The 13,416-nt window shown below is 44.3% G+C and overlaps 1 protein-coding gene across 4 annotated transcripts in view; it reads left to right on the forward strand.

The window, feature by feature from the left end:
* The window catches only part of si:ch211-278j3.3 (E3 ubiquitin-protein ligase RNF19A), a 53,831-nt gene that overhangs the window by 13,790 nt on the left and 26,625 nt on the right, over positions 1-13,416 (forward strand). For 2 of the 4 annotated variants that reach the window (XM_045210117.1, XM_045210118.1), the window contains exon 2: positions 8,855-9,395. In XM_045210117.1, the coding sequence (XP_045066052.1) occupies positions 9,198-9,395 (198 nt within the window). In that variant the 5' untranslated portion in view covers positions 8,855-9,197. Of the gene's footprint in view, positions 9-2,980; positions 3,000-8,854; positions 9,396-13,416 lie in introns of those variants that run through there. The other 2 variants (XM_045210116.1, XM_045210119.1) reach the window with 2 other exon arrangements.

Raw genomic sequence — 13,416 nt, forward strand, 5'->3', positions numbered from 1 at the left:
CATGTAAGGTGAGTCAAAAGAAACACACAACAATAATTCACACGTGCTAAATAGTGACCCTAACGTATACAACTGTTTATTTTGGATTCTCATGACATTGATTACGGGGCGGCAGGTAGCTTGGTTAAGAGCGTTGTGCCAGTAACCGAAAGGTCGCTTATTCTAATCCCCGAGCCGACTAGGTGAAAAATCTGTCAATGTGCCCTTAAGTAGTGCACTATATAGGGAATAGGGTGCAATTTGGGACAAAATCAATTGTCTGCCTAATGACCTGGCTAACTTTAGAGTCTGAGGAAGTGTAGCCTAAAGCCGAAACCACGTCAACATTTGTATGCGAGAGTATAGAGTTTATACCAACTTAATTTTAAATGTTTAGTCATTTAGCAGACGCTCTTATCCAGAGCGACTTAAAGGAGCAATTAGGGTTAAGTGCCTTGCTCAAGGGCACATCGACAGATTTTTCACCTAGTCGGCTCGGGGATTAGAACCAGCGACCTTTCGGTTACTGGCACAACGCTCTAAACCACTAAGCTACCTGCCGCCCTAGACATGACAATATGGAGAGACTTGACAATGAGGGTTATAGGTTACACGTTGGGAGGTCCAGTCAAAAGCTGTCTTTTGGGAGGGAAGAATATGGAAAGAAGTTGGTCGACGGTGAGGTGCGATCATATGGCACTACAGTTGAATATTTTGTCGGCTGAATGAATGTGCACTGTCCCTGTAAATAATACATTTAATAAGTAAGTGGTACAGGTTAGTAAGTTTAGGGTTGGTAGTTTTAATGAATAAGTGAAACCATGAACTGCACCACATTTTACATGTGGTCAACATGTTTATGGACTGTTATTAGTGCTACGTGGTTAAAGAGTCCTACCTGTGTGACTGGACTGGGTGACTGCTATGCTGAGCTCCTGGCCTGTCTCTACATGTGTGGATAAATGAGTTTGACACTGTGCCAGCTCTGTCATATAATCCATGTTTCAACTAAACAGGTTCTGGATGGTATGTAAACAGGTTGCTGTTTCAACTCTGGATGGTATGTAAACAGGTTGCTGTTTCAACTCTGGATGGTATGTAAACAGGTTGCTGTTTACACTCTGGATGGTATGTAAACAGGTTGCTGTTTCAACTCTGGATGGTATGTAAACAGGTTGCTGTTTCAACTCTGGATGGTATGTAAACAGGTTGCTGTTTCAACTCTGGATGGTATGTAAACAGGTTGCTGTTTCAACTCTGGATGGTATGTAAACAGGTTGCTGTTTCAACTCTAGATGGTATGTAAACAGGTTGCTGTTTCAACTCTAGATGGTATGTAAACAGGTTGCTGTTTCAACTCTTGATGGTATGCTTACTTGGCTCTGATCCTCTAGTCTTGAATGTACACAACATTACCAAGAGTATGTGGACAGCTGCTCGTCGAATATCTCATTCCAAAATCATGGGCATTAATATGGAGTTGGTCCCCCCTTTGCTGCTATAACAGCCTCCACTTTTATGGGAAGGCTTTCCACTAGATGTTGGAACATTGCTGCGGGACTTGCTTCCATTCAGCCACAAGAGCATTAGTGAGGTCGGGCGCTGATGTTGAGCGATTAGGTCTGGCTCGCAGTCCGCGTTCCAATTCATCCCAATGGTGTTTGATGGGGTTGAGGTCAAGGCTCTATGCAGACCAGTCAAGTTCCTCCACACTGATCTTAACAAACCATTTCTGTATGGACCTCTCTTTGTGCACGGGGGCATTGTCATGCTGAAACAGGAACGGGCGTCCCCAAACTGTTGCCACAAAGTTGGAAGCACAGAATCGTCTAGAATGTCATTGTATGCTGTAGCGGTAAGATTCCCCTTCACCGGAACTAAGGGGCCTAGCCTGAACCATGAAAAACAGCCCCAGACCATTATTCCTCCTCCACCAAACTTTACAGTTGGCACTATGCATTCGGTTAGGTAGCATTCTCCTGGCATCCACCAAACCCAGATTTGTCCGTCGCACTGACAGATGGTGAAGCGTGATTCATCACTCCAGAGAACGCGTTGTCACTGCTCCAGAGTCCAATGGCGGCGAGCTTTACACCACTCCAGCCGACGCTTGGCATTGCACATGGTGATCTTAGGCTTGTGTGCGGCTGCTCGGCCATGGAAACCATTTCATGAAGCTCCCAACGAACAGTTCTTGTGCTGATGTTGCTTCCAGAGACAGTTTGGAACTTGGTAGTGAGTGTTGCAACCGAGGACAGACGATTTTTACGCGCTACACACTTCAGCACTCGGCGGTCCCGTTCTGTGAGCTTGTGTGGCCTACCACTTCGCGGCTGAGTCGTTGTTGCTCCTAGATGTTTCCACTTCACAATAACAGCACTTACAGTTGACCGGGGCAGCTCTAGCAGGGCAGAAATTTGACGAACTGTCTTGTTGGAAAGGTGGCATCCTATGACTGTGCCACGTTGAAAGTCACTGAGCTCTTCAGTAAGGCCATTCTACTGCCAGTGTTTGTCTATGGAGATTGCATGGCCGTGTGGTCGATTTTATACACCTGTCAGCAACGGGTGTGACTGAAATAGCCGAATCCACTAATTTGAAAGGGTGTCCACATACTTTTGTATAGATAGTGTACATGTTTCCAACTGTTGTTGGAATGTTCTTGTGTTTTCAAGGGAACAGATATACAGGACCAGTCAAAAGTTTGGTACACCTACTCATTCAAGGGTTATATTGTATTGTAGAATAATAGTGAAGACATCAAAACTATGAAATAACACATATGGAATCATGTAGTAACCAACAAAGTGTTAAACAAATCAAAATATATTTTTATTTGAGATTCTTCAAATAGCCTCCCTTTGCCTTGATGACAGCTGTGCACACTCTTGGCATTCTCTCAACCAGCTTCACCTGGATTGCTTCTCCAACAGTCTTGAAGGAGTTCCCACATATGCTGAGCACTTGTTGGCTGCTTTTCCTCCGACTCAACCCAAACCATCTCAATTGGAAGCATAATGGTATGATTCATAAAGACGTATGATTCATAAAGACCAATGGTATGGTTCATCAAGTTGTATGGTTCATCAAGTTGTATGGTTCATCAAGATGTATGGTTCATAAAGACGTATGTTATGGTTCATAAAGACGGTATGGTTCATAAAGACATATGGTATGGTTCATAAAGATGTATGTTATGGTTCATAAAGACTGTATGGTTCATAAAGACATATGGTATGGTTCATAAAGACGTATGTTATGGTTCATAAAGACCTACTTCATATGATATGGGCTCAGTTGACTTGAAAAATGAGTGTAGCATAAGCAGTCAAACGGCTCCTATGTTTAGTTAAACCTTTACTGTGATCGGGGAGCTTATATCCTGGTAGCATTATGACAGAGGTCTGTGATTGGGGAGCTTATATCCTGGTAGCATTATGACAGAGGTCTGTGATTGGGGAGCTTATATCCTGGTAGCATTATGACAGAGGTCTGTGATTGGGGAGCTTATATCCTGGTAGCATTATGCCAGTGGTCTGTGATTGGGGAGCTTATATCCTGGTAGCATTATGACAGAGGTCTGTGATTGGGGAGCTTATATCCTGGTAGCATTATGACAGAGGTCTGTGATTGGGGAGCTTATATCCTGGTAGCATTATGACAGAGGTCTTTGATTGGGGAGCTTATATCCTGGTAGCATTATGACAGAGGTCTGTGATTGGGGAGCTTATATCCTGGTAGCATTATGACAGAGGTCTGTGATTTGGGGAGCTTATATCCTGGTAGCATTATGACAGAGGTCTGTGATTGGGGAGCTTATATCCTGGTAGCATTATGACAGAGGTCTGTGATTTGGGGAGCTTATATCCTGGTAGCATTATGACAGAGGTCTGTGATTGGGGAGCTTATATCCTGGTAGCATTATGACAGAGGTCTGTGATTGGGGAGCTTATATCCTGGTAGCATTATGACAGAGGTCTGTGATTTGGGGAGCTTATATCCTGGTAGCATTATGACAGAGGTCTGTGATTGGGGAGCTTATATCCTGGTAGCATTATGACAGAGGTCTGTGATTGGGGAGCTTATATCCTGTTGCATTATGCCAGAGGTCTGTGATTGGGGAGCTTATATCCTGGTAGCATTATGACAGAGGTCTGTGATTGGGGAGCTTATATCCTGGTAGCATTATGACAGAGGTCTGTGATTGGGGAGCTTATATCCTGGTAGCATTATGACAGAGGTCTGTGATTGGGGAGCTTATATCCTGGTAGCATTATGCCAGAGGTCTGTGATTGGGGAGCTTATATCCTGGTAGCATTATGCCAGAGGTCTGTGATTGGGGAGCTTATATCCTGGTAGCATTATGACAGAGGTCTTTGAGGCTCTGTTACCTGAAGCAGGGGGTTTCTCTGGATCCTACCCAGCAGGGGGTTTCTCTGGATCCTACCCAGCCTGGGTATTTGTGAGGTGTACCCCTCTATCCCCTTTATCTTGTGAACTACCAGCATGATCTATGATATGTTTATAAAGGTGAAAGGTGTAATTGTCGGAAACAAGGGAATGGTGGCAAAAGAGTGTGTTGTGTGTGTATACTGAAAAATAATATAAATGCAACATGTAAAGTGTTGGTCCTATGTTTCTTGAGCTGAAATAAAAGATCCCAGAAATTTTCCATACGCACAAAAAGCTTATTTCTCTTCAATTTTGTGCACAAATTTGTTTACATCCCTGTTAGTGAGCATTTCTCCTTTGCCAAGATAATCCATCCACCTGACAGGTGTGGCATATCAAGAAGCTGATTAAACAGCATGATCATTACACAGGTGCACCTTGTGCTGGGGGACAATAAAAGGCCACTCTAAAATGTGCAGTTTTGTCACAGATGTCTCAAGTTTTGATGGGAGCGTGCAATTGGCATGCTGACTGCAGGAATGTCCACCAGAGCTGTTGCCAGAGACGTCATTTTTAGATAATGTGGCAGTACGTGTGTAACCACGCCAGCCCAGGACCTCCACATCCGGCTTCTTCACCTGAGGGATCGTCTGAGACCAGCCACCCGGACCGCTGATGAAACGGGAGTATTTCCGTCTGTAATAAAGCCCCTTTGTGGGGAAAAACTCATTCTGATTGGCTGGTCCTGGCTCCCAGTGGGCGGGCCTATGCCCTCCCAGGCCCACCCACGGCTGCACCCCTGCCCAGTCATGTGAAATCCATAGATTAGGGGCTAATGAATTTATTTCAATTGACTGATTTCCTTGTATGAACTGTGACTCACTAAAATCGTTGAAATTGCTGCATGTTGCGTTTTTATATTTTGTTCAGTATAATATACATTATTTCCATGACATAGACTGACCAAGTGAATCCAGGTAAAAGCTATGATCCCTTATTGATGTCACTTGTTAAGTCCATGTCAATCAGTGTAGATGAAGGGGAGGAGAGTGGTTAAAGAAGGATTTTTAAGCCTTGAGACAATTGAGAGATGGATTGTGTATGTGTGCCATTCAGAGGGTGAATGGGTAAGACAAAATATTTAAGTGCCTTTGAACGGGGTATGGTAGTAGGTGCCAGGCGCACCGGTTTGAGTGTGTCAAGAACTGCAACGCTGCTGGGTTTTTCACGCTCAACAGTTTCCCGTGTGTATGAAGAATGGTCCACCACCCAAAGGACATCCAGCCAACTTGACACAACTGTGGGAAGCATTGGAGTCAACATGGGCCAATATCCCTGTGGAACCCTTTCGACAGCTTGTAGATTCCATGCCCCGACGAATTGAGGCTGTTCTGAGGGCAAAATATGTGTGTATGTATATATGTGGTATTGTATTATACTGTATACATGTTGTATTGTACTGTATATATGTTATATTGTATTATACTGGAAAAAAAGTATTTAGTCAGCCACCAATTGTGCAAGTTCTCCCACTTAAAAAGATGAGAGAGGCCTGTCATTTTCATCATAGGTACAAGTCAACTATGACAGACAAATTGAGAAAAAAAATTCCGGAAAATTACATTGTAGGATTTTTAATGAATTTATTTGCAAATTATGGTGGAAAATAAGTATTTGGTCACCTACAAACAAGCAAGATTCCTGGCTCTCACAGACTTGTAACTTCTTCTTTAAGAGGCTCCTCTGTCCTCCACTCGTTACCTGTATTAATGGCACCTGTTTGAACTTGTTATCAGTATAAAAGACACCTGCCCACAACCTCAAACAGTCACACTCCAAACTCCACTATGGCCAAGACCAAAGAGCTGTCAAAGGACACCAGAAACAAAATTCTAGACCTGCACCAGGCTGGGAAGATTGAATCTGCAATAGGTAAGCAGCTTGGTTTGAAGAAATCAACTGTGGGAGCAATTATTAGGAAATGGAAGACATACAAGACCACTGATAATCTCCCTCGATCTGGGGGCTCCACGCAAGATCTCACCCCGTGGGGTCAAAATGATCACAAGAACGGTGAGCAAAAATCCCAGATCCACACGGGGGGACCTAGTGAATGACCTGCAGAGAGCTGGGACCAAAGTAACAAAGCCTACCATCAGTAACACACTACGCCGCCAGGGACTCAAATCCTGCAGTGCCAGATGTGTCCCCCTGCTTAAGCCAGTACATGTCCAGGCCCGTCTGAAGTTTGCTAGAGTGCATTTGGATGATCCAGAAGAGGATTGGGAGAATGTCATATGGTCAGATGAAACCAAAATAGAACTTTTTGGTAAAAACTCAACTCGTCGTGTTTGGAGGACAAAGAATGCTGAGTTGCATCCAAAGAACACCATACCTACTGTGAAGCATGGGGGTGGAAACATCATGCTTTGGGGCTGTTTTTCTGCAAAGGGACCAGGACGACTGATCCGTGTAAAGGAAAGAATGAATGGGGCCATGTATCGTGAAATTTTGAGTGAAAACCTCCTTCCATCAGCAAGGGCATTGAAGATTAAACGTGGCTGGGTCTTTCAGCATGACAATGATCCCAAACACACTGCCCGGGCAACGAAGGAGTGGCTTCGTGAGAAGCATTTCAAGATCCTGGAATGGCCTAGCCAGTCTCCAGATCTCAACCCCATAGAAAATCTTTGGAAGGAGTTGAAAGTCCGTGTTGCCCAGCGACAGCCCCAGAACATCACTGCTCTAGAGGAGATCTGCATGGAGGAATGGGCCAAAATACCAGCAACAGTGTGTGAAAACTTTGTGAAGACTTACAGAAAACGTTTGACCTGTGTCATTGCCAACAAAGGGTATATAACAAAGTATTGAGAAACTTTTGTTATTGACCAAATACTTATTTTCCACCATAATTTGCAAATAAATTCATTAAAAATCCTACAATGTGATTTTCTGGATTTTTTTTCTTCTCATTTTGTCTGTCATAGTTGACGTGTACCTATGATGAAAATCACAGGCCTCTCTCATCTTTTTAAGTGGGAGAACTTGCACAATTGGTGGCTGACTAAATACTTTTTTCCCCCACTGTATGTATGTTGTATTGTACTGTATATATGTTGTATTGTATTATACTGTACATATGTTGTATTATATAATGCGGTGTCATGTAGCATGAGTCCATCCTCTGTGTGATCCCGTTGGAAGGTAGTATGGTATAGTGTAATCTGATGCTGCTTAATACCTTGCAGTCACCAACACCATATTGATTTCAGATGTGCTGATGTATTTACTGACCTTACCACACTGCCGTGGATTAGGCAGTTAATCTCCATCCAGCGTTTGTTCTGTTGGAAGGAACATTTACAATGATACTATGATATGGACACCACTAGTGTTGCTGTTTTAAGACGATTACTTTTTAATCTACACCCTTCTTCCTCCCCCTCTCTCTCTCTCTCTCTCTCTCCCTCTCTCTGTCCTCCAACTCTGTCCCACTCGCTCTCCCCCTTTTTCTACTCTCTGTCTGGCATCCTCTCTCTGTCTGGCAGCCATCCTCTGCTCATCCATCCATCTGTCTTTTCTTGGTATTCACTCTCTCCGCCCCACTCTGCTTACCTGGTTTTGCTGCTGTGTCTCGGGGGAAAGTGATGTCATAATGTTAAACCACTCTTCTTGTCTTCTCCTGATCTCACTTTCAATCAATTTTATTCCAACGCTTATTTTACAGCGCAATGTCATTGTCAAGGAAATGGCCTAGGTTGTGTTTTCAAATGGCACCCTATTCCCTATATAGTGCACTACTTTTGAACAGGGCCCGTTTCCCAAGAGTCATGCATTGATTGACATTCACAAATCTGACCTTTTTGGCGAGGCGTGACCAGGGATTATATTCTGAGGCATCCTACGCTCATTTTGAGACAACACCTTTAGAATTGGCATTACGTTACTGTCAAGATGGATTCACACTGTGTCTAGACAACACCTTTAGAATTGGCATTACGTTACTGTCAAGATGGATTCACACTGTGTCTTGAGTTAGATTGCGTGTCCACCCAGCCCCCAACCCTAATGGTGTCTTGTCTTGGATTGCCGAAACCCCTCCGCCAAGCCATCCATCAATTCCCAGTCCCTGCTGTGACTGGTTGAGTCCCAATTAACACCCTATCCCTTGTATAGTGCACTACTTTTGAACAGGGCCCATAGGTAATAGGGTACCATTTGGGAAGCGAAGTGTGTTAACTTTTTACCACTGATCGCTGTTCCAACAGTGTTCTTTAATACATACTGTATCCTGTGAAGCGTGGCCTTGCATTCTCCTCTGTGGCTGAGTCTCAAACGGCACCCTATTCCCTAAATAGTGCCCTACTTTTGATCAGAGCCCTGGTCAAAAGTAGAGCATTGTATAGGGAATAGGGTGCCGTTTGAGACGTTGCCCGTGAGTGAGCGTTAGTTTGTAGTATTGTAATCTCTTTTCTTTCCGCAGGGCGAGGGGCCGCTCCCCGTGGTATAGAGAAGGATGAATGACACTCTGTTCCAGCCTAACTGAGAACGAGGGAGCAACGAAGGAAGAGGAAGAGGAAGAGGAGGAAAAAGGAGAGGAATAAAGTAAAGAAGAAGAGATTGAGATCCGTCCTCCGACAGGGATCACCTCCGGACAATTATTTTCTCTCTGTTCGTCTCTCTCTTTTCCTCCATCGGCGACATCGTTCACTGCAGCGGCTCCACTTCCCCTGGACTTTGAGCTGTGAAGGGGCTCTATCACACACACACACACACACACACACACACACACACACACGTTTCGTCTGTGTCCTGTTGATCGGCTGATGCTGGTTGGCCTGCCTGCGTGCTCCAGCCCCAGGCCCAGAACCATGAAGAGGCCCAAGCAGCAGACTCAGCCCCTCAGCTTCCTCTCCTTCTTCAGCCGGAAGCCTAAATCCGACCCCAGGCTCGAGAGGCCTGCTGGGGCCCACAACAAGGAGGAGGTCTCCATCACTCTCACGCCCAGCGAACATGCAGACCAGGTGAGAAAGACACGTCTTATTCCCTTTTTATAGTGCACTACTTTTGACCAGAGCCCAATGAGGAAAAGGCACCCTAAGTAACACACTTATTTTTTTTTTACCAGTACCCTGTAAAGAGAATAGGGTGTTATTTGGGATACATCCAGTGGCTCTGTCCCTAATAGCACCCTATTCCCTATGTATTGGTTCCTGTCAAAAGTAGTGCACTATAGCACCCTATTCCCTATGTATTGGTTCCTGTCAAAATAGTGCACTATAGCACCCTATTCCCTATGTATTGGTTCCTGTCAAAATAGTGCACTATAGCACCCTATTCCCTATGTATTGGTTCCTGTCAAAAGTAGTGCACTATAGCACCCTATTCCCTATGTATTGGTTCCTGTCAAAAGTAGTGCACTATAGCACCCTATTCCCTATGTATTGGTTCCTGTCAAAAGTAGTGCAGTACAGTACCTAGTGAGTAAGCTGCCACGTCAGCCTCTGAATGTATCCATTCATTTTTGAAAGCCCCTGTGTGTTTGTTTTTCCCGTTCCCTCCTAACCCCCTGGCGCCCTGCAGAGTGTATGTTCAATTAGTTGTCTCCTGCATTCTGTGCAGGTTGGTGTTTTTTTTCGTCATGAATCTTGTTCTGGGGGCAGCTCTGCCGATTGGTCACTAGCTGGCACAGCCACAAAGTCATACAATCCCATTTTTAAACCTAACCTTAAATTAAGACCAAAAAGTAAATTTGTGTTTTCATTATTTATTTATTTTTTACAATATAGCCAATTTTGACTTTGCAGCTGGCCCATCTAGCGGAAATCGCTCAGTGCTGCCTCCAGGACAACATTTTACATTTACATTTTAGTCATTTAGCAGACGCTCTTATCCAGAGCGACTTACAGGAGCAATTAGGGTTAAGTGCCTTGCTTAAGGGCACATCGACAGATTTTTCACCTAGTCGGCTCAGATTTTTTTTTGTCCATTAAAAGAACATACAATTGATCAGAAATACAGTGTAGACATTGTTAATGTTGGAAATGGCTATTGTAGCTGGAAACTGAATGTTTAATGGAATATCTACATAGGCGTACAGAGGCCCATTATCAGCAACCATCAGTCCTGTGTTCCAATGGCACGCTGTGTTTGCTAATCCAAGTTTATCATTTTAAAAGGCTAATTGATCATTAGAAAACCCTTTTGCAATTATGTTAGCACAGCTGAAAACTGTTGTGCTGATTAAAGAAGCAATAAAACTGGCCTTCTTGAGACTAGTTGAGTATCTGGAGCATCAGCAATTGTGGGTTCGATTACAGGCTCAAAATGGCCAGAAACAAATAACTTTCTCCTGAAACTCGTCAGTCTATTCTTGTTCTGAGAAATGAAGGCTATTCCATGCGAGAAATTGCCAAGAAACTGAATATCTCGTACAACGCTGTGTACTACTCCCTTCACAGAACAGCGCAAACTGGCTCTAACCAGAATAGAAAGAGGAGTGGGAGGAAAAGCCATATCTCAGACTGGCCAATAATAATATAATAATAATAATAAGCCATTTAGCAGACGCTTTTTTAAATCCAAAGCGATTTACAGTCACACATGCATACATTTTTACGTATGGGTGGTCCCGGGGATCGAACCCACTACCCTGGTGTTACAAGCGCCATGCTCTACCAATTGAGCTACAGAGGATAAAAAGAAAAGATTAAGATGGCCAGTCTTTCTTTGCAACTCTGCCTAGAAGGTCAGCATCCCGGAGTTGCCTCTTCACTGTTGACGTTGAGACTTGTGTTTTGCGGGTACTATTTAATGAAGCTGCATATAGGGAGAAGGTCAGAGACCTGGCAGTGTGGTGCCAAGACAACAACCTCTCCCTCAATGAGAGCAAGCCAAAGGAGCTGATCGTGGACTACAGGAAAAGGAGGGCCGAACAGGCCCCCATTAACATCAACGGGTCGAGAGTTTCAAGTTCCTTGGTGTCCACATCACCAACAAACTATCATGGTCCAAACACACCAAGACAGTCGTGAAGAGGGCACGACAACACATTTTCCCCCTCAGGAGAATGAAAAGATTCTGTATGGGTCCCCAGATCCTCAAAACGTTATACAGCTGCACCATCGAGAGCATCCTGACCGGTTGCATCACCGCCTGGTATGGCAACTGCTCGGCCTCCGACCGTAAGGCGCTACAGAGGGTAGTGCGTATGGCCCAGTACATCACTGGGGCCAAGCTTCCTGCCATCCAGGACCTACAGTGGGGAGAACACGTATTTGATACACTGCCAATTTTGCAGGTTTTCCTACTTACAAAGCATGTAGAGGTCTGTAATTTTTATCATAGGTACACTTCAACTGTGAGAGACGGAATCTAAAACAAAAATCCAGAAAATCACATTTGTATGATTTTTAAGTCATTAATGTTACATTAACATTGTAATTACTCCACAATACTAACCTAAATGACAGAGTGAAAAGAAGGAAGCTTGTACAGAAAAAAATAATTCTCCATAACATGCATCCTGTTAGCAATAAGGCACTAAAGTAAAACTGCCAAAAATACAAAGCGTTATGTTTGGGGCAAATTCAAGACAACACATCACTGAATACCACTCTTCATATTTTCAAGCATGGTGGTGGCTGCATCATGTTACGGGTATGCTTGTCATCGGAAGGACTAGGGAGTTTTTTTTGGGATAAAAACGAAACTGAATAGAGCTAAGCAGAGGCAAAACCCTAGAGGAAAACTTTTTTAATTTTTTTTTATAGGGACGTCATACTGAGACTAGGGTCTCTTTTACAGATGAGCCCTGCATAAATACAGTGCATTCGGAAAGTATTCAGACCCCTTGACGTTTTCCACATTTTGTTACAGCCTTATTCTAAAATTGATTAAATGTGTTTTTTCCCCTCATCAATCTACACACAAAACCCCATAATGACAAAGCAAAAACTGGTTTTTGCAAATGTATTAAAAATAAAAAACTGAAATATCACATTTACATAGTACTCAGTACTTTGTTGAAGCACCTTTGGCAACGATTACAGCCTCGAGTCTTCTTGGGTATGACGCTACAAGCTTGGCACACCTGTATTTGGGGAGTTTATCCAATTCTTCTCTGCAGATCCTCTCAAGCTCTGTCAGGTTGGATGGGGAGCGTCACTGCACAGCTATTTTCAGGTCTCTCCAGAGATGTTCGATCGGGTTCAAGTCCGGGCTCTGGCTGGGCCACTCAAGGACATTCAGAGACTCGTCCCGAAGCCACTCCTGCGTTGTCTTGGTTGTGTGCTTAGGGTCGTTGTCCTGTTGGAAGGTGAACCTTTGCCCCAGTCTGAGGTCCTGAGCGCTCTGGAGCACGTTTTCATCAAGGATCTCTCTCCTTTGCTCCGTTCATCTTTCCCTCAATCCTGACTAGTCTCCCAGTCCCTGCCGCAGAAAAACATCCCCACAGCATGATGCTGCCACCACCATGCTTCACCGTAGGGATGGTGCCAGGTTTCCTCCAGACGCGATGCTTGGCATTCAGGCCAAAGAGTTCAATCTTGGTTTCATCAGAACAGAGAATCTTGTTTCTCATGGTCTGAGAGCCCTTTAGGTGCCTTTTGGCAAACTCCAAACGGGCTGTCATGTGCCTTTTACTGAGGAGTGGCTTCTGTCTGGCCACTCTACCATAAAGGCCTGATTGGTGGAGTGCTGCAGAGATGGTTGTCCTTCTGGAATGTTCTCCCATCTCCACAGAGGAACTCTGGAGCTCTGTCAGAGTGACCATCGGGTTCTTGGTCACCTCCCTGACCAAGGCCCTTCTCCCCCGACTGCTCAGTTTGGCCTGGCAGCCAGCTTTAGGAAGAGTCTTGGTGGTTCCAAACTTCTTCCATTTAAGAATGATGGAGGCCACTATGTTCTTGGGGATTTTCAATGCTGCAGAAATGTTTTGGTACCCTTCCCCAGATCTGTGCCTCGACACACAATCCTGTCTCGGAGCTCTACGGACAATTCCTTTGACCTCATGACTTGGTTTTTGCTGTGACATGCACTGTCAAC

This window comes from Coregonus clupeaformis, chromosome 33 (genome assembly GCF_020615455.1).
Source record: "Coregonus clupeaformis isolate EN_2021a chromosome 33, ASM2061545v1, whole genome shotgun sequence".
In the NCBI taxonomy this organism is placed as follows: Eukaryota; Metazoa; Chordata; class Actinopteri; order Salmoniformes; family Salmonidae; genus Coregonus; species Coregonus clupeaformis.